Below are 19,695 nucleotides of genomic sequence, written 5' to 3'. Positions count from 1 at the left end.
TAATCTGAAATTAAATCAATTTATTAAACTAGTTTTAGAAGCAGTTCCTCTGCATGGATACAATCGATTAATAGTCTGACCTGATATATAGCTCTGTTTTAGTCTCCAGCAAATCTGCTGTAGCAGAAAAAACTCTGGATCGCAGTGAGAGTCAATCAAAATAATGAAGTGGCTGGCTGGTAAACCAGCCACAACAAAATACATACTGGAGATAGCTGCCAGGAAGGTTTGAAGTTAACTATTCATAAAAACTGGAAAAAAACAAAACAAATTTACAACATCAAAGTATTACAGTGTTATTAAACTAGAAAGGGTTCAAAGCGAACAAATATATGTGACTTATTCTGATGACAAAACACAACAAACACAAAAGGGAAAAACGCATTTTAATAAGTAATATTCATTCCATAAGAAAACCCTCATAAACAAACATTCTTCATCAAATGCACGCCATGAATTGCAATCAGCTTCAATCACATTAACAGTAGCTTAGATTATTGCTCAGACAGTGGAATTCACAAATTACCAGAGGGCTGAGAGGACAGAAGAAAGAATGGAGAGGAGCTGCCAAGGAGAGGAAAACAGATATGAGGAAAGACTCAGGGAAGGGAAACATCTACAGAAAATAGTAGCAGGACTTCAAGAAGGAGGAGAAAGAGAAGAAACAGACAGAAGCTGAACTATTCTGCTGATTAACAGAACGCCAGAACATGGCCGAGTCAGCTCAGAGTGAAGAAGAGGGGAGAGATCAGCTTTTTCCAGGGGAAACGCATAGCTGCCTATCAACAGAGCTTAGGACTGAAACTTAAATCCCTGATGATCCTTCTGATTGTAAACACATATTTGTGCTTTTTCAGCCTTTTACCTGCTTTTTGGAATGAACATATTTTAAGGCAAGACTTTAAAAGCACTGTCGCGTCAGACAAGGTTCAAGGTTTCTATTACGAATGGTACAGATGGGAAACATTTTTCCTGAATTCACAACAGGAGAGCAAAGATGAGACATTGCTTGATGAAATCACATGTGTGCACTTATGTACAGGTTTCACTTGTTGACAGTCAGGATGTGTGTTCTTTCATGATGAAAAAAAATCATCATCATCATCAGGGTGAAGTTGTTGGCGGTTTAAAGAGACCAGTCTTTCTGAAGTAGCGCACGATGAGAGGCACTGACACTACAGAGATGCTGATGCGCACCGGAGCGAAGAGCTTGTGAACGGCGTAAGCCAAGACGAATGTGCTAGTTCCCGCCGCCATCTTAGACTGAACAACCGCTTCACTAAAGCCAACTTTACAAAGCACAGCAGCCATATCGATCCCACTGTGAAGACAGATGACAGAGCAAAGTCATTAAAAGAACATTAAATTCACATATTGGGCTATAACCCACAAATGGTCCTGTTATTTTTCTACATCTACTACACACAGATGTTTCTGGCTGAGCATTCTTTTGGTTTTTCATTGCAGAATTCAAAATACTGGGTAGAACAAGAGAAACTAAATAAAAATATATATGAATAATAATAATAACAACAATAACAACAACAATAATAGTAATAATCCACAACCATTCAGCAAAAACTTTTTGCAGTTTTTGCTGAATGGTTGTGGATTAGTTACTGTAGTCCAAACATTGCAAACAATAAACAAAAAACTTTGCCAACAAAAATTAAAGTTTCAGATTCTTCAGGGCCTAAAATATGGATCTTATAAATCTTAAAATCTTCATGCCGCAAAAACAACTTCTCTTTATTGGGATACTGCTTTTATTCTGAGCTCATTGCATCCTTATGGAATTCAATACATTAAATATAAAGTAAAGAAGTGTGTTTCTTGTTAGGAACTTGAGGCGCACGTCTCTTTTACGTCCACTAGATAGAGCTGTATTCCATGTAGGAGGTACAGCAGCTTCTCCTACAACCTTTCTGATTCATTTAAACTGATTACCAGAAGAAACACTGCCAGCATGGAATCACATAAATCAGTGTCGGTTTCACAAGCTGTGTGTTTGTCTGCCTGTGTGAGACGGCTGGTTTTGAATCAAGCTGTTTTCATGTGAGCTTTTGGAAACTTGAATATTTAAAAATGTGCTAACGTGAACATATGTTCACAACAAACACAACATTTCTCTGTAACATTTAAAGACCTTTTGCACTCAGCTAACTCTAAACAGCTAAATATAAAGATCATCCTCCCCCTGAAGAGTGTTACTATGGACAGACTATGAAAGGCCAAAAGCTTTGCTCTGAACCCAACTAGTCTGTTTTTACTTCCTGAGACATTAAAAGCGACAGAAGGAAGTGCATTATCTATCACATAATCACTGCCAGGCTTGTCTGGCATTCCACTCCCTCTTGTGTGGATTAAACAAACCAAAGATGCCTTAAAAGCATCCAGACTGATTTGCTGAACAAAACACAAAAGTTGTGTGGTGCTGCATTGTCTTTTTACTATCTGCAACCACCAATAGATTTAGGGCTTGTGTCTAATTCATTCCAGTGGTATATTTTTACTCTCATAGCACTGGTATGATAGTAACGACAAAACACATTTTCATTTACTTGATGTTAAACTGTCCACATTTCTCTTATTTCCTATGCATGCATTTAAAGGAAAAGTCACACTTCGATGCATTGCCACTTCTATAGTGCACAATATCTGTGAATTTTGCCTGATGTATCAGTTATTTTGTGTCAGCTGTTTTCATTCAAGCAAGTGATTTGACAAATAATTTGAAAATACTACGGAAATTTGCCGAAGATTTAAAAGAGAAGTTGCCATTTTGTGATTAAAACTGTTAAATCACCTGATACCTCTGCTGTTGTACATGACAGTGTGGCCACTCTGGACATTTTACAAGTTAAAAGGTTATTAAATTATTGATTGTACAAATAATTAAAAAGCAAAATATCATCCCATCATTCTGCACAATCTGAAAAATCTCCTATATGAAATGAATAAATGAATAAACATGGATTTAATTTAACTGATTAGACTAACACAAAATGCATGTTTTCATTAGTTTAGCTCTTAAACTCCTACCTGATCCCCTACCTGAAGAAAAGACATCAGTCTGATGATTATTTACCTGGATATCAGGAGGTAGAACATTCCCAGGGACATGAGGGAGATGCAGACGTGAAAGGAAACCCCCACCGCTCCGTACTCCTTGAAGACTTTCTTCAGCTGCTGGGTCTTGTTGGGTTTTCCCACCGCTGGCTCCGGCTCAACCGCAGCAGGAAGAGAGGCTTGGTCTGGACACTGCTCCTCCTGGAAATAGAGAGCAAAATAAAAGCAAGACATGAGACAGACCTTGTGAAATAGGAGGGATGGCTTGACAAAAAGATACGACAAGAACAAAAAAGACAAAGGATGAAAATAGTTGATAGATTCCAGAGATTTGGTTCCTATAAAACCAAACAAAAACAAAGAGGTGACCGAGTCACTATTCTTGTCCCCAAGCTAATTTAACAGTTTATGTAAGTAATTAGTGTTAAAATCCTATCATGACCTGTTAATAATGTCAATTTTACTACTGTTTACCTTCTCAGGAAAGTCGATGTGCCACAGTTCAAAGTTAAGTCCAAATACCACCTGGCTACAGACTACTGTGTGGTTCGAGAACTCACTTCAACTCACACACATCACAGACACAAACACTGCTCTGGGTTTTAACCTCTACAGACAACAACTTCCAGATTATAAAACTACAACTGCCCCACAGACAGGGCACAGCAGAGGATGAAGCAGCTGAAGCAGGAACCTGACAGAAAGAAGGAGTGCATGAAACGAGTTAATCCTCTGAATTCCTCTGAATATCAAACACTATGTTGTACACCAGCGGTCACGTAGCACAACCAGAACAAGACTTATTATAGTGTTTGAAAAGATCTAGACGGGCAGGAGTGGGGTTTTTTTCTTTAAATAACACTTAGACTTTACAACGTGACTATATAAAACTGAGTGACCCGTGCATGCTTTAAAGTCATCTGCCTAAAATAACTGCCATGTGAAAACATCACTACCTTAACACCAAACACAAACACAACAAATTTTCTTTTATGTAGCCCTTCTGTGTTAACTAGAGGTTTGATTATAATTAGAGTGGGATGACTTCTGCTTTATTGTCCATATTCTGCTGTTTTTTTCCCTCTTTATTACTAGGGACTGTTAAACTCAAGTGGGAGGATTTAAAAAACAACAACAACACTCCAGCCAACTGGGAGATATTGTTTCCAATTGTTCTTGTTATTCAAATACATTTCCTGCAAAGAAGACAGAACAAAACAGGAAGTACCTCAGGCCTGTTTCACACTGACTTATTGTTAGAGAAAATATGAACATTTCTCCTAAAAAGCTGGAACAACCCAGCAGAAATTAAAATCTGTGCAGCGACCTCCATCACAGCATTCTGCTGCTAAACTATTGAGACAACTTGAACAGAATGCAGGACAAAATGCAAAGTCAATGAAAAGTTTGTGTCAGCGTATTTTTCCTGAGAGAAGAGCAGTATGAAGAAAACTGAGGAGGACAAACAAGAGGACTGGGAGCCAAACCGTGAATAAAGAGATATTTATTACTGTTCTCCCTCCCGGGGGCTGTTCTCCCTGCTGAACCGACTTGAGCGATTTAAATTTGGTGACTAACTTTTCAACTTCAACAGGATTCAGCAAAAGTCTGCAGGGACTCAAACTACGACTTTGACATGCACAAGGCTTTGGTCTTCATATATTATCTGTGAAACAGGGTTGTGACAGCATGTTTTGTGTGCTGCCCACCGCTGGGAGATTAATAGTAGCAACAGTTAACAGTTACGTCAATTGAAGAGGTCTTCACATGGAGATGTTGAAAAGTACACGGCTCCTCAGTTTATGGGCTCTGACACGCGTAATGTCACGTCATTGTTTGCTAAGCACTGCATGTCCGCATGAGGGCCACATGCGGACTGCAAGATGGTTCCATCTCGACCATCAGGCATTTTCACATCACAGAAATGCCTGATTGCCTATTATTAGCTTTTGGAATGAAAGGCACCAGCTCTTCACAGGGTTCTGGCCAGTGTGCACTGAAGACAGGACATAAAACGCTAAAACATTCAATCATTAGTATGCTGACTATGTCAGCGGATTCACACTGAGACGAGTTCAAAACCAATAAGTCATCGTTTTTCTCTGGTTTATAAGAAAAAGAAGAAATATAAAAAGAACAAATATAAAAAGAAGAATATATGCACATTACCATTAGGGGTTTAATTGGCAAGGGATGTAGCTCAGTGGTAGAGTGCACGCTTAGCATTTATGCTGCCCCGGGTTCAACTCCCAGCATCTGCAGCCCTACGAGACCACAAACCTGTGTCAACTGTAAGCCGGTCCCATGCAGAGGCAGGAAGGGCATCTGGCATAAAAAACTTTGCCAAACAAATGAGTGTTCCTCTTTTTAAAAAAATGACTTTTCTGTTCCACTGTTATGCTGCTACCTTCAGACTGCCTTTTCTTACGGGCCTTAAGACAATTCTGACAAAGCAACAGAAAGTCTTCAACAAATTTTTCTTAATTTGAGCCCAAGCCTCCTAGCTGAAGCCAAACTCTGAGAGATTTATCACAAGACCAGCCTGCTAACAATAGACAATAGAGGCCAGAGTGGGCGAGGGAGCAGGCCTTTGCCTGTCAGAGTTTAGTCAGGCCAAGCTAAAAGTAAAAGCAGGTGGCGGCATGGGAGGGTCATGTGAGAAAGAAGACGAAGGGAGTTGTGCCAGGGAGGGTGCATGGGAGGGGAACAGTAATGCTGCTGTGTCTGATAAAAGCTTTTTCTGAGGACAGGAAGCCCATGAGTCATGGTGACAGGCAAACACAGACGAAGACACTCACATGCACAAATGTGTGTGGACAGAGTGGGAAGGAAAAGTCAAGAGCTGAAGAAGAAATGCTAAAAAGTGAGTGTGTGAGGTCATACGGGTGAAAGTGAAGCAAACAATCACCTGCTTCCCACAACAGACCCATTAAACATTACAACCAACTCATAGTACAACTATCTAGTGCTACTAAAACTTTTCTGTACCAGAATAAATGACTGTGTGATATATTTATTTTCTGTAATCTATTCTAACCAAAGGTCATGAGAAGATGACATATCCCCCTGACCACCCAAAAAGCTGGTCAGGGGGATAAATAATTCATGAGAGGTTTCAGAGGAGTACATGTTGTTTAAAGCCATGATAGTGACGGCCAAACTTCAGAGTCACCTCAAACTCATTTTACTATGATAAAGTTTGATTTTTTTTCTCTTTTCTCTCCAGATTTAGTGATTTTTATGACCTCACAGACCAACACCATGTATATTTACTGGACATTACGCATTATTACCATGTCCTTCTGCTGTCACCATGTTTGTTGTTGATGAAACACACAAGACAGACCGACCGACAGAAATACAGACAGCCCTATCGTCATGACTCTATTGTTTAGAATGAGTCACAGCAGAAACACAAAGGTAAATTCTTATTTCTCCTCCAGCTTTGCATGAACTTCTGTTCATTTCGTCTGCTGCCCTCTGACGTCACCACCGTTGACTCAACGCAAACAGCGCAGGATCCAGTGAAGGTGTTGAGCGCCCTCATGCGGTTAAAACGGACGTCCGTATGTCTGCAGGTGTTTATGCAGTTTGTGCGGTCTGGACTCCCATGTGTAAAAGTGTGTGTGTGTGTGTGTGTGTGTGTGTGTGTGTGTGTGTGTGTGTGCGTGCGTGCGTGCGTGCGTGTGTGTGTGTGTGTGTGTGTCGCTGCCGATCGAGCTGTACTCGTACTGTTGGATAACACTGGGTGATCTCACATGGCGGCTGTTCCGCCTACAGGCCCTGACACATACAACTCGTGGTTTGGATCGATCGTTGGTTTGGATCGATCGTTGATTAGAGGTCACAGACTCGACTCTGTCCCACTGATCGGCGTCTGTTCTGAGCTGATCAACTGACATTACCCGTTTGTCGGACGTCTGGCTGTCGTCGGCGCCACTCTTCCTCGTGGATGAGGCTCTGGTCTGCATGATCCCGGTGAAGTGTCGCGTGGAGGCGGGTCGGTTCCCTGACAGCAAACCCGAACCAAGTGACTTTCCTTTGCGCCGGATCGCAGGGACGCGCGTCTCTCTGATAAAGTCTAAACCGTCTCTCGTTTTCGCGCGTTTGGACAGATAAGCAGATACAGACGCCACCCGGTTAAGGTGCGTCCATTCCGACAACCCAAACCGCGGCAGTGAGTCCCAAACCTGAACCCTTCCCGACTCCGGTTGTTGGGAACCCACACGCGTTAGATCGGATCCACAGAAACACCTACGTCCCTGAAACGCGTGGTCCTTGCGTAACACCAGAGTGACATCTCTCAGCCTGTCTGAGCTGACTTGCCCTAAAAACGAGCCGGTTGACTTGATGGAATGATCCAGAAGAGCTGCAGACAGCCTCCCTGCACGACACATAAACATCCTCAGCGGTGAATGACACTGATGCCCCCGAAAATAAATGCAGAGCGGACCGTTCTAGTTATTAATTTAGGCAGCACATAACTGTAAACATGCTGCTCCCGGTCCCCCTGCGCCTCCCCGGCTTCGTTGTTGACCGATTATCACTGACAGCCAATGAGAGTTGACGCGCAATCGCAGAACTGAGCCCTTCAAGGAAAGGGAGGGGGTATTTAAAGGTGTAAACGTGTTAAATCCTGAAATTGAACTCACACATAAACCCTGTTATAAAGATGCCACCGAGCCTGGACTGTTGTTCGAGGCTCTGTGCTCCAGGCTCCGACTCAGTGGTGAGGACGTGAACAGATTCTCCACAGACATTCAGTGAAGTTGATCCCACGTGTTCCCAGGATTATCCTGCACCACAGCTGGAGAATGAATTAGTATTTACCCAACTGTAAATCTATGGTGATGTGTTGGTCCAGGTTTCACAGTCAAATACAGTATATGAATTAAAACAATTCAACCTTCATCATATATAAGGTTTTTGTGCAAACTAAAGAATTCATCAGTTTGCAAATAAACCAACCAAGAACAGTTCAAAGGGCTCAATGCAGATATTTGTAACCACAAAATCAATGCAATCTCAAAATGATAAAACAAAAATTAAATGTCTGTATGCATTTTTAGAAACCCCCTTTTCAGTCACTGGATCTGGCTCGATATCAAGGTCACAACTCAATTCATACATTTACATATGGCCACATGCAACACGGTTTATGGTCTGTCCCCATTCTCTGTAAAACCACTGGACAGATGTGTCAGTGACATTCCCCACATACTTTGTGTGGTTCCTAAAAACGCACAACTGGTGATGGATTTCTACATTTCGCTTCTTGTTAGATTGTCAGGAACTTAAGAACTGAGTTCTTATATCATTCTTCTGTTATGAAATGAGTTCAGACCCATCCACATCAGCATCAGCAAAAAGTTTTTGCATTAAAGAGATATATTTCCCCTAGGACAAAATTTTTCTATAACTTTCTGGTTGATGAGTTGTTTAATTAATGCTTCAGATTAGAAATGTCCCTCTGCAGATCCTCATTCCTTAAATATCCTTTACACCGCATACATAATGATGTCTGTGGTAAACATGGTTTACTTCCAGATGTAAAAGCAGTTGTATCCTGAAACACTATTTGCCTTTAACCTTTAACATCACATCAACAAGACAAAATGCAGAGGGACAGGAAGAATAATAATTTGGTGAGATAAAGATGAGGTTAAATGTTATGCAGGAAGCCACAAAAATGTCTGACAGTCTGTTCAGATGGCTTTATACTATATATTTCCTCAAAGCCATTAGATTAAAACATGAAATTATTTTAAAATAGCAATTAATTTAAGTCTCCCTCAACAAGTTTGTGTTTGGAGAAAATGATCAATTTTGTGTGTGTGATGGAAACATAATTAGGTAAATCTTAACACATTTATAGTATGTTTGATATACTGCCAATGTGATCTTCTGTCTCCCCCAGCCACAAGATGACTCCAGCAATATATAATAATCCTTTACTTGTCAGAGTGGAATGTAAATATTTAAATTTAATGCTTTTTGATTTCATGTTTATCTTACCCAATTATTTTTTTGTATTTTGGTGGATAAGCTCAAGAATGGCTCGGCATCATGTCGGCCTCACCGGCTAAAAAGACAACTAGCATGAATTAGGATGAAAAGTTTTACACGTTAAGAGAGTAAAACCCTGATTCCACACTGGTTAGGATGCTGTGTCAATGTTTTAAAAAATAATGCAATGACTTAATAATCTTTGTTGAGCTGCAAGAAAATGTATGTGAACCTTTTTTAATTTCATGGTTGTCTGATCCTCATTTGCAGCAGGAGCAGGTGTGAAATCAAAATGTAGATGTGACACTTTTGATTCTTGATAGTCTTGAAGGAAAACAATTGCATCTGCTTTTAAAAGCCTAAAAATTGACCGTAATCACATTCTCTTGTCTTAATGTAGCCGCAAGAGGACACAATCCAGTGTCTTATTGTGCCGGTCCCAAGCCCGGATAAATACAGAGGGTTGCGTCAGGAAGGGCATCCGGCATAAAACTTTCGTCAAATTAAACATGCGAATCAAACCTATGACTTCCATACCAGATCAGTCGAGGCCCGGGTTAACAACGACCGCCATCGGTGCTGTTGACCTACAAGGTGCCGGTGGAAAGTGGACTACTGTTGGTCGAAGAAAGAGAGGAGGAAAGTGTGTTCGTAGGAGGAGAGAGAAGAGGAACGCTAAGAGTATAAGACTGAGAGTAGGGATATTGAATGTTGGAACTATGACAGCAAAAGGTAGAGAGTTGGTTGACATGATGCAGCGAAGGAAGGTAGACATACTGTTTGTCCAGGTAAGTATGCTGAAGCGGTGCAGGACATGTACGAGGACTGTAAAACAGTGGTGAGGTGTGCTGTAGTTGTGACAGAGGAGTTCAAGGGGAAGGTGGCACTGCATCAGGGATCAGCTCTGAGCCCCTTCTTGTTCGCTATGGTGATGGACAAGCTGACAGATGAGGTTAGACAGGAATCTCCATGGACTATGATTTTTGCAGATGACATTATGATCTGTAGTGAGAGCAGGGAACAGGTGGAAGAGAAGCTAGAGAGGTGGAGGTTTGTCATGGAAAGGAGAGGAATGAAGGTTAGCCGCAGTAAGACAGAGTACATGTGTGTGAATGAGAGGGACCCAGATGGAAGAGTGAGGTTACAGGGAGAAGAGATCAAGAAGGTGGAGGATTTTAAGTACTTAGAGTCAACAGTCCAGAGCAATGGAGAGTGTGGAAAAGAGGTGAAGAAGCGTGTACAGGCAGGATGGAATGGGTGGAGAAAAGTGTCAGGTGTGATGTGTGATAGAAGAGTTTCAGCTAAAATGAAAGGACAGGTGTACAAAACTACGGTGAGACCAGCGATGTTGTTTGGTCTAGAGACAGTTCACTTTGAGAGTGACCAGGATGGATAGGATCAGGAATGAGTTCATTAGAGGGACAGCACATGTTAGAGGTTTTGGAGATAAAGTTCGAGAGGCCAAACTGAGATTGTTCGGACATGTCCAGAGGAGAGATAGTGAATATATTGGTAGAAGGATGCTGAGTTTTGAACTGTCACGCAGGAGGCCTGGAGGAAGACCAAAGAGGTTTATGGATGTACTGAAGGAGGACATGAAGGTAGTTGGTGTGAGAGAAAAGGATGCTGAAGAAAGGGTTAGATGGAGGCAACTGATTCGCTGTAGTGACCCCTGAAGGGAAAAGCCGAAAGGAAAAGAGGAGTGTACATATGTTACAACAGCTCTTCTGTCATTGAACAAGCTGACATTGTCCCCCTCATGTGAACTCTTCAGTCCTCTTTAGTCCATCAATGCAAACATCACTTATTTACTTCCATCCCTCCATTGCGGTAGTGTCCAAACAGCTCCGGATTGAGAACCCTTGAACCGATACACCAGTGATCCCTCTCCAGTGCCTTCCCTTCTCATCCTTCCATGTGTGTGTCCATCAGGGTGTCAGTATGTGTCTGTATGCTGTCTGGCACTGATCCACTTCGGTCCTCTGCAGTGAAGAGGATTGGGACCTGAGCCAGCTGGCCTGGACTCAGTGCAGCTCCAGCACGATTGTAAAGCCAGATCACACATCTGTATACAGAGAAGGTTAATGCAGTTTTGATCATGTGATTGCAGCACCATTGTCCTCCTCCTCCATGTCTGTAGAGTAGAGAGAGAGTAGAGCAGAACTTTATCGATCCCTTAGGGAGGTTCCGTCAGGGAAACCTATATGCCAGAGAATGCTGAACAGACCAGTATCTTACAATAACAAGCACCGTGACTGTCAAACACTGTGACGAGACTATAAACTCATTTTTGCCCAAGTTTGTTTTTTCAATTCCACTGACTAACATATTAGCCAGAAGGTAACACATAGATAATGGATACATGAAGTGGCAAAAGCATTTTCCATGTCAAGAATCTGAAAGGGAAGAAAAGGCCAGTCAGGCAGTTCTGAAGTCCCCAAAAAGCATCCAACAAACTTATGAAATTTGTTATTACATTATCTTAAAGCTTCCTCTTTCCTTGTCTCTCTAAAACTAACATTTACACATCTGAACGACAGTCGGGTGTAGCTAGAACAAATACTGACTCTAGTGACCCCAAACTCACTGAATAAGAGGAAGATCATAAAAAAGACCAGAGGGGAAAAAAACAGAAAATCCACGATGGAAGCAATTGATGCTGGTCCAAGGCCCTGACAGCTGTGTGGTGAAGGATGGTCAGGCTGCTGCCTGTTTCAGAACAAAACTGTACGAGTAGGGCAGAGAAACCAGATGTCTCAGGGTGAAATAAATTGTTAGTCACCTTCTTAAGATGCTTGTATGTGAGCTGCAAGCAGTGCTTTCATTTAAGTTCAGCAAAAATGCACTTTGAAGTACATTTTACAATATTTTATATCAGTATCTTCATGATTTGGGCCATAAATGACAGTAATGTCTTCGGATGTCCTGTTTTATCCACAAAAAAATCCTAATTCCAAGATGATCAGACTGTGGTGATCAAACAGAAGAAAGGATTGAACTTTTCCTTAGGATGTGACGAGAGAAGAAATCCAGCAAATTCTCAAAATTCTCAAAATATACAATTTATTCAAAAAATGTTAATGTGACCATCAATATATTCCAGTAATTACAAAATCAGTAGTTTATCTTATCTTTTATAGACAATAAGGCTTGCAGACAAACACAAGCTTTGATTTCTACATACCTTGAGAACACCGTACATTTCACAAGTCCTTTACCAGATAATACTGACCAGATCATCGACTGAGCTTTAGTAGTTAAGAAGCTAGACTGAAGTTAAAATGAATTTTCTGCAGTGACTCAAAGGTCTGTGAGCTTGGATAATATTTTTAGCTGATGTAACACAATGACGTCACTGTTTCTGACACCTCTGAAAAAATCAGAAGCTAAATATGGGTTCAAGTCTTCTTCTTGACAGTGACTCACATTTACTTCCACAAAGGAGAGTTTAACAATTACTTCGTATGGGGGTAGTTATTGCATTAGAAACCAATTGCACATTAAGCAGCCGCAGAAACCAGGTTACTGCAACAGCTTTGTGAAAATATTAAACATGATTATGACATCTGTGTGCCCCCAGCTTGACAGATAAATCTTAGACTGCTGAGTCACGAGGGCTGTCGGCCAAATTCATGCTGAATGTTCACCAGCGTGGGCAAATGCATTTTCTTACACATTCAACAGTAACAACACCAACATGTAAATGCAGTTCATGAGAACAGAAAAGGGCCTGCCAATACAAAACATATTTACAAATGAGCCTATACAAATACCTGACAACATACAGTTGATAATGTATGTGTGGCATTGTGGTTAATCATATCTTTAAAGGACAGCTCTGCAATCTGGATGTGTACAAACAGGTAATTTATATAACTCACTCACATTGAGTGTTATTGATTCAGTAATTCAGCATTTTGGGAAACATATTTCTTTACAGCTGTGAGTCACATGAGGAGACGGATTTTACCCAGAACCCTGTTAAATATAACACTATAGCATCAGCTGCTTGTCAGGTTAGCACAACCATTACATTAGAGACATGGGGGTGCTATCATGGAACTCTCAAATGTGTGAGGAGACGAAGCTATTGTTCCCAAAGAGTCAAAGCAAAACTTTTATTAAGGTTTAATATTTCTTTTTCTGGTTTGCTTGATTTATACATAAGGTGTCAATGAGTTAGGAATCAGCTCCCATTTTGATCTCACATACTTCATGTGTGTGTGTGTGTCTGTGTGTGTGTGTTTGCATTAAATACATTATTACATGTATTAATTAACAAATACAATGAGTGGTTGAAACCACACAATGGGCACCAGTAAAAATGACAATATTGTTACTTGTAGTGACACAACATGGCAGCTTGTTTGTGTGATTTTAATAACATGTACACAACGCAGACAGTTACGCTATCATTCTATCCGCTGAATGTTTGCTTTCCTGTTGTCAGAAGGTGCTTTGTTGGAAGATGCTCCAGCTCCAATGTTATATTGCATTCGTACTCTCCACACAGCATCCAAAAAATAAATATACTCAGTTACTAATTACCATTTTTACACAATACGTTAATTCATAAATAAAGAAAGGTACAGTCATTGTCAACCATGTTTGCTTAAATTATCGAAACAAGATGACTCGTCAGTTCAGTTTTGACTTGAAAGGACGGTGAGGTGACGTCTAGTTTACAGAATACAATGACAGTCTTGCACGTTAGCGCACTGCAACACTCTGTTTCCCCCTCATAGTAGCAATATCTGAACACTGTCAGTGGCATTCCTTCCCTTTGCTCATGCAGACAGCCGTCTAACATAACAGCTATGTCACAGATTCTTTTCTGCTATGTCTTGCTTTTTGTGATAATGTTGCACTGTGAAGCCATGAATCTCAGCACATTGTGAACATTATGCGTTAGTCTGCCTGCATGTTTGGAAATGACAAAAGCAGAACGATGTGCTTTTACTGCAATGCAAGTTTGTCTTGCAAAAAACGCTGTTTAATTAATTAAAAAAATTTTTTTCTTCAACTCTGCAGTACCTTGAGATCTTCTTCTCTGTTCTGGTTCAACTTTTCTAAACTGTCCCTGCACTGATTCTTTCAGATGGACAGGGATAGCGCGGTGGGGCTCCCTGCATCCATTTGGTTTATAAGAAGGAATTTTAATCCTGTCTGAAAGTCACACAGCTCAGTTCTGTTCCTTGGGACGTGTGTGTGTGTGTGTGTGTGTGTGTGTGTGTGTGTGTGTGTGTCTGTGTGTGTGTGCGTGGGGGGGGTAGGTTTCTCCAAGGGCAGCAGGAGTCATATACAGTTGGGCAGTTCAAGGGTCAGCCTCTACATCTCCTCCAGGCCAACCATTCTCCCTGGGAGGTGTTCAGAAGACATCCAAAGATAGAAATGATCAACATTTCCTCTTCCATCTATAGTACCAATACACAGAAGCTATGAGACGCAGCAGCAGGTACGCGTCTTCGGCTGCTCGTCCTCCATTGGCTGCTTCAGCTTGAGGAGGGGTGGGTCCCCACTGGCTGGTGTGTAGTAAACCGTGTTACCATTGGAGGAGACTAGCGGCATGCAGGGGTCCTCGGAGTTGGATTTGGCATCAGTGAAGGAATCTGTGGAGTCGTTACATAGGTGACCGTTGAACAATGGGTGATTCAACAGTTTGGCTGCAGCCCTCTGCTTCTTGAGCTCCGAAAGAGTTTGAGCTCGCTCTCTCGGCCAACACTCTTCCTGGGGGGCCTGGGTGGAGATGATCCTGCCCTTATCAGATGATGGCTTGTTGCCATTGGAGGGCTGTTGTGGTAAAATAGACGTTGTGGAGATGAGCCCATTCTGTTTGGAGCTAAGATCTTTGAGGATGGTGGGCAGTCTGTGCTTGTCTGGCAGCTCCACAGCGGCGGCTGGTTTGACCTGCAGGACAACATTAAAGATTACTAATCTCATGAAAGGGCGTCTCTTTCGGATGATATTTGATCTGGTGCTCGAGCCACCAAGCTTAAATAAAATGAGACACAAAGATGTTTTTTTTTCTCCCAGAGACAGAGCAGCAGCCTAATTTACTGCCCTTCACTGTTTTCCATTGCGGGTTTCTTACTTTGTGGCTGTTTTCAAAGAAGCATCAGCAAAACCATAAACTCTTCCCCCTCTGTAAAGGAGTAGTTGTGTAGGTTCAGATCTACCTCGGCTCACGTCATTTCAAGTTATGTCGTTTTCAATTATACATCGATTTTCAAAAAAAATACAGGAAAAAATAAAAATCAAGTTTACATCATTTTATTTAACTTTTTGTCTCTGTCACAAATATTGGAATCGTTATTTCATTAGTAAACTGTTAAAAGCACATAATATGTTGTTGAACAATACATAAGAATTAAAACACATAATACAGTGCGCATTCGCGAATCAACACTCGGGATTTCACCTCTACGTTCTGTGAGTCTTGGACTTCTGTGAGACATAAATAGTTTGTCGCTATATCGTGGAATTCGCTATTCGCTTGTGGTTCCTGGAATGCATTAGCTGCTAGTAACAAGGGTGCGACAGGCTATATTATTAACCTGTAGCAACCCCTGCCACCCGCATTGTAGGAAAAGTGGCTAAAGACGAGACAGCAACTTTTTTCAATACTATCTTATAAAATAAAATTTCATTGTGTATAAGCTTAAAACAGATTCGTATTAACCAAATATTATTAAAAATACATTAATAAAGTACAGTACAGAGCTGGGAATGGTTATCTTTTGTTTAGCCTAGAGACAACTTAATTTAACGTAAGTCATTTATCGACTTAACCAGATAATGACTTAACGGCGAGGTTTACCCGCTTTCCTGATATTAAAAATGACTTTCACGTTATGATAAAAATACCTTAGGTCACACATGTCTGGTGGGTTACACACATGGATTCTCAAAACTTGCTTGAAAAAAAGCAACAAACAAACAAACTCAAACACACACACACACACACACACACACACATTTGTAGGGGGGTCCTTTATATAGACACAATAAAAGATGACTCACATGAACCACCTGACTGTTTTCCTGATCAGACTCTTTCTCCTTCTCATCCTCCTCCTCCCTCCCTCCCCTCCAAACGATGGCCTCCGTCTCATACTCTTTACGACATAGGTTGTGTCTGTCTGACAGGCTTGCTCGACGCACCACTTTTCTGTGGACGCAGCGAGAAAGAGGGAGAAACATGCAAACGAACACAACAAAATTGACTACAATTTATCTAAAAACCCTTCAAAAATGTTTGATCTGGAGCTATTTTATCATTTTAGGAGTAAATGGTTCATCTGTCAGAGGCACATCTGAAACGCTTTACAATGCATTGAAGTGCGATAGCAGCAACACCACCAGCAGATGCCAGTACTGACCCACGACTGCCTGCACTGGATGTTCGCCGACACAGTGAGGTCTTGTGTTTGAGCTGGGACTTCATGATGATGTCGTGTTTGTGTTTCAGGTCCAGCAGGATGTTTCTGAACTCCTCATCCTCACAGAGATCTCAAAGTGAGAAGAATGAAGGATGTCAAAAGTGAGCTCATCTTGAAATAAAACTGTAGTTCTAAGCAGCCTTCATGTAAATGCAAGAATATTTATTTTGCAAAGCAATCATTTCCTCAAACTTACTGTGAAATTTACTCTGATATAATTGTCTAACCAATATTACTTTCAAATTATAAAATATTAATTAGGGTATATGGTATATTGATCAGACTTAAAATACCAATGGGGGTCTCCTCCAGGAAGGTCTTAGCATTGAGACTGGCTCCGTGGGACACCAGCAGCTCTGCCACATACATCTACAACAACAAGAATTGATGTTCATCCTTTCACACACCATTGCAGTTCCCTGCTTCCTGTTGTGTTTGCCTTACCTGACCCCAACACGCTGCAGCATGAAGAGGCTGCCATCCATCTGAATCTCTGAGGTCCATGAGAGCCCCCCCCTCCAGCAGCAGCTCAGCAGCCTGCACATAGCCATTTGCTGCTGTGATGTGGAGCTGCAGGAACAGAGGAGGAACAATGATTGGATTTTTCCAGTGCACAAGGATTACAGTAAATTATGGGCTGTACATAATACATAACTCAGTACAAAATACAGAGTGGATTTTGCAACAAAATCAGTCTTGGTCTTTCAAAAAAAGAGTAGGAACATTGTGTAAAATGTCAGTGAAAAAAATATGCAGAGGGTTTGCAAATCCGTTTGAAATGCATTGAATACAGTATAAAAATATATGCATTGTTAAAACTGATGAACTTCATCAGTTTTTCTAAATCTACCGTGATTTTGAATTCTATGATCTCATGTTTCTAAAATGAGAGGAAACTAACTGTTAAAGTTGGGATTTCTGTTATTCTGGACTGCAGACGGACCGGCCCAGCAGAGCAAGGCTGTTCTGATGAGACAGAATGTGACTTCGCTGTCTTGCTGGAATAAAAAGTTATGTCCTGAAACTGGCATTTCTAAATGGCAGCACATATTATTTCAAACCTTAACATACCTTTTAGCATTTGTTACCCAAGCCGTGAGTGCTAACACCCCTGATGCTGTCACAAATTTTGAACTTGGTGCTGGTAAAAATTTGAATGGAGCTGGTCCTCTGTAGCTCATTGAAGACAAAAAGTCCCGAACTATAAAAAACTACTGAATTGAGGTCATTTCAGACCGAAGAACACTAACTTGCCATTGTAGATGCAGTGATGGATTGAGTCTACTTTCATCAGTTTTCCCAACTTTATCAGAGCCCATGTATTAATATGCATCATAGAGTCATGTTAGTTTTTGATGGTGTTCTGTCCGAGGAGTCGAAGGTCAGATATTTACCGTTCGTTTTAGTCCAACTTCTTTTAGACACTTTTGGCAAAAGGTTTCGATATTTTCAAGCATTAATGAAGTTGATCAGATACGATTTTAGATTTTTTTCATGCTATTAATTTAAATGTCAAAAAGATTAGAAAATTATCTCCTTCCATTCAATTAATTATTATTTTATTTCATTTTGAATTTTTTCCGGTGTGATTATTAGTTTAATGATTGCTGTGTATTTTTATGCACAGTAACCCTTTATTATAAAGTATTTTCATGCACATTATATTAAAGGGTTACTAAAGTAGTGCTGTTGTGTGTTTTTGTATTTACCACAGTAAGGAGACAGAGAAACACTCAAACACATAATTTGAAGCCAGCACTGGCCTTCATCTTTACCAGGAATGCAGCCTGATGATTTCTCAAGCAGGGTTCATCACCGCATCAATAAACTCTTATCCCACACGCGGAAACTGGACCACTGTGGACTCACCACCCATAGGGCAGATCGATGGGGTCAAGTGCGCTGCCATATGGGTGGCAGTGACGACAGGGGGTCACAACGGACCAGACCCAGGCGGCAGAAGCTGGCTTTGGGGACGTGGAATGTCACCTCACTGGCGGGGATGGAGCTTGTGTTGGAGGTGGAGCGTTACCAGTTGGATATGGTGGGGCCTACCTCCACGCATAGCCTCGGTTCTGGAACCAAACTTCTGGATAGGGGTTGGACCTTGTTTTACTCTGGATCTGCGTCAGGCGTGAGGCGCAGGGTGGGTATGGGGATACTCACAAGCCCCCGGCTGAGTCCCGCTGTGTTGGAGTTTCCCTACACCTTAAGGCTGTGGGAGGGAAAACTCTGACTGTTGCTTGTGCGTATCCACCGAATAGTAGCTCAGAGTATTTGGCCTTCTTGGGGAGGCCATAGAGCAGTTTGGAGAGTTTGGAGAAGCCATAGAGAAGGACTTTCGGACGGCACCAAAGTTGTTCTGGAGGACTGTCCAACACCTCAGGAGGGGAAAGCGGGGGACCATCCAAGCTATATACAGCAAGGGTGGGACACTGCTGACCTCGACTGAGGAGGTTGTCAGTCGTTGGAAGGAACACTTTGAGGAACTCCTGAATCCAACTACCCCAACTGACCTGTCCTCTGTTGCAGAAGCAGAGCTGGAGGATGATGGGGGATTTGAATCAATCTCTCTGGGCAAAGTCACCGAGGTAGTTAAACAACTTCACAGTAGCAAAGCCCTGAGTGCTGTTGAGATTTGCCCAGCAATGCTGAAGGTTCTGAGTGTTGAGGGGCTGTCAAACCTGAACATACCTTTTAGCATTTGTTACCCCAGCCGTGAGTGCTAACACCCCTGATGCTGTCACAAATTTTGAACTGTCAGTGCTGCAAGAGTCCAATTTTCACCGGTACCCTGTAGGTGAACAGCACCAATGGCGGTCGTTGTTAACCCGGGCCTCGACTGATCCAGTATTGAAGTCATGTATTCGATTTGCATATTGATTTGGCACAAGTTTTACGTCGGATGCTCTTCCTGACACAACCCTCTGTTTTTATCTGGGCTTGGGACCGGCACAAAAAGACACTGGCTTGTGCCCTCTTGTGGCTACGTTCGACATTTTTAAATGGATATACAGTAATGTATACATCTGAAGCATTACAATAAGAGGACATTTTTAGGGACCTTTCGGAACGTTAAAGCTTGACAGTTCTTGGAGGTCTTGGGTCTGTCTAGTTTATTGCATTCTGACTTGTAATGAGCATGAATGAGACTCACGGCTGCAGGACAGCAGCTTCCAGA

The 19,695-nt window shown here is 41.6% G+C and overlaps 2 protein-coding genes across 4 annotated transcripts in view; both read right to left on the bottom strand.

The window, feature by feature from the left end:
* Positions 1 to 369: 369 nt before the first annotated feature.
* Positions 370 to 7,610, bottom strand: fam210b (family with sequence similarity 210 member B). Its single transcript, XM_068315149.1, has 3 exons — positions 6,975 to 7,610; positions 3,089 to 3,270; positions 370 to 1,321 (listed from the first exon to the last, which is right to left on the bottom strand). The coding sequence occupies exons 1-3, from the start codon at positions 7,470 to 7,472 to the stop codon at positions 1,105 to 1,107; spliced, it is 897 nt and encodes a 298-aa protein (XP_068171250.1). The 5' UTR covers positions 7,473 to 7,610; the 3' UTR covers positions 370 to 1,104.
* Positions 7,611 to 12,357: 4,747 nt separating this feature from the next.
* Positions 12,358 to 19,695, bottom strand: part of ppp1r16b (protein phosphatase 1, regulatory subunit 16B) — a 119,637-nt gene continuing 112,299 nt past the window's right edge. For all 3 annotated transcript variants that reach the window (XM_068315300.1, XM_068315301.1, XM_068315302.1), the window contains 5 exons: positions 16,959 to 17,084; positions 16,808 to 16,883; positions 16,455 to 16,584; positions 16,096 to 16,243; positions 12,358 to 14,982 (listed from right to left, as the gene is read on the bottom strand). In XM_068315300.1, coding sequence (XP_068171401.1) covers positions 14,512 to 14,982; positions 16,096 to 16,243; positions 16,455 to 16,584; positions 16,808 to 16,883; positions 16,959 to 17,084 — 951 coding nt within the window. In that variant the 3' untranslated portion in view covers positions 12,358 to 14,511. The remainder of the gene's footprint in view (positions 14,983 to 16,095; positions 16,244 to 16,454; positions 16,585 to 16,807; positions 16,884 to 16,958; positions 17,085 to 19,695) is intronic.

The sequence above is a fragment of the Antennarius striatus genome, chromosome 5, assembly GCF_040054535.1.
Source record: "Antennarius striatus isolate MH-2024 chromosome 5, ASM4005453v1, whole genome shotgun sequence".
NCBI lineage: Eukaryota > Metazoa > Chordata > Actinopteri > Lophiiformes > Antennariidae > Antennarius > Antennarius striatus.
This window is presented reverse-complemented; position numbering and strand designations above follow the sequence as displayed.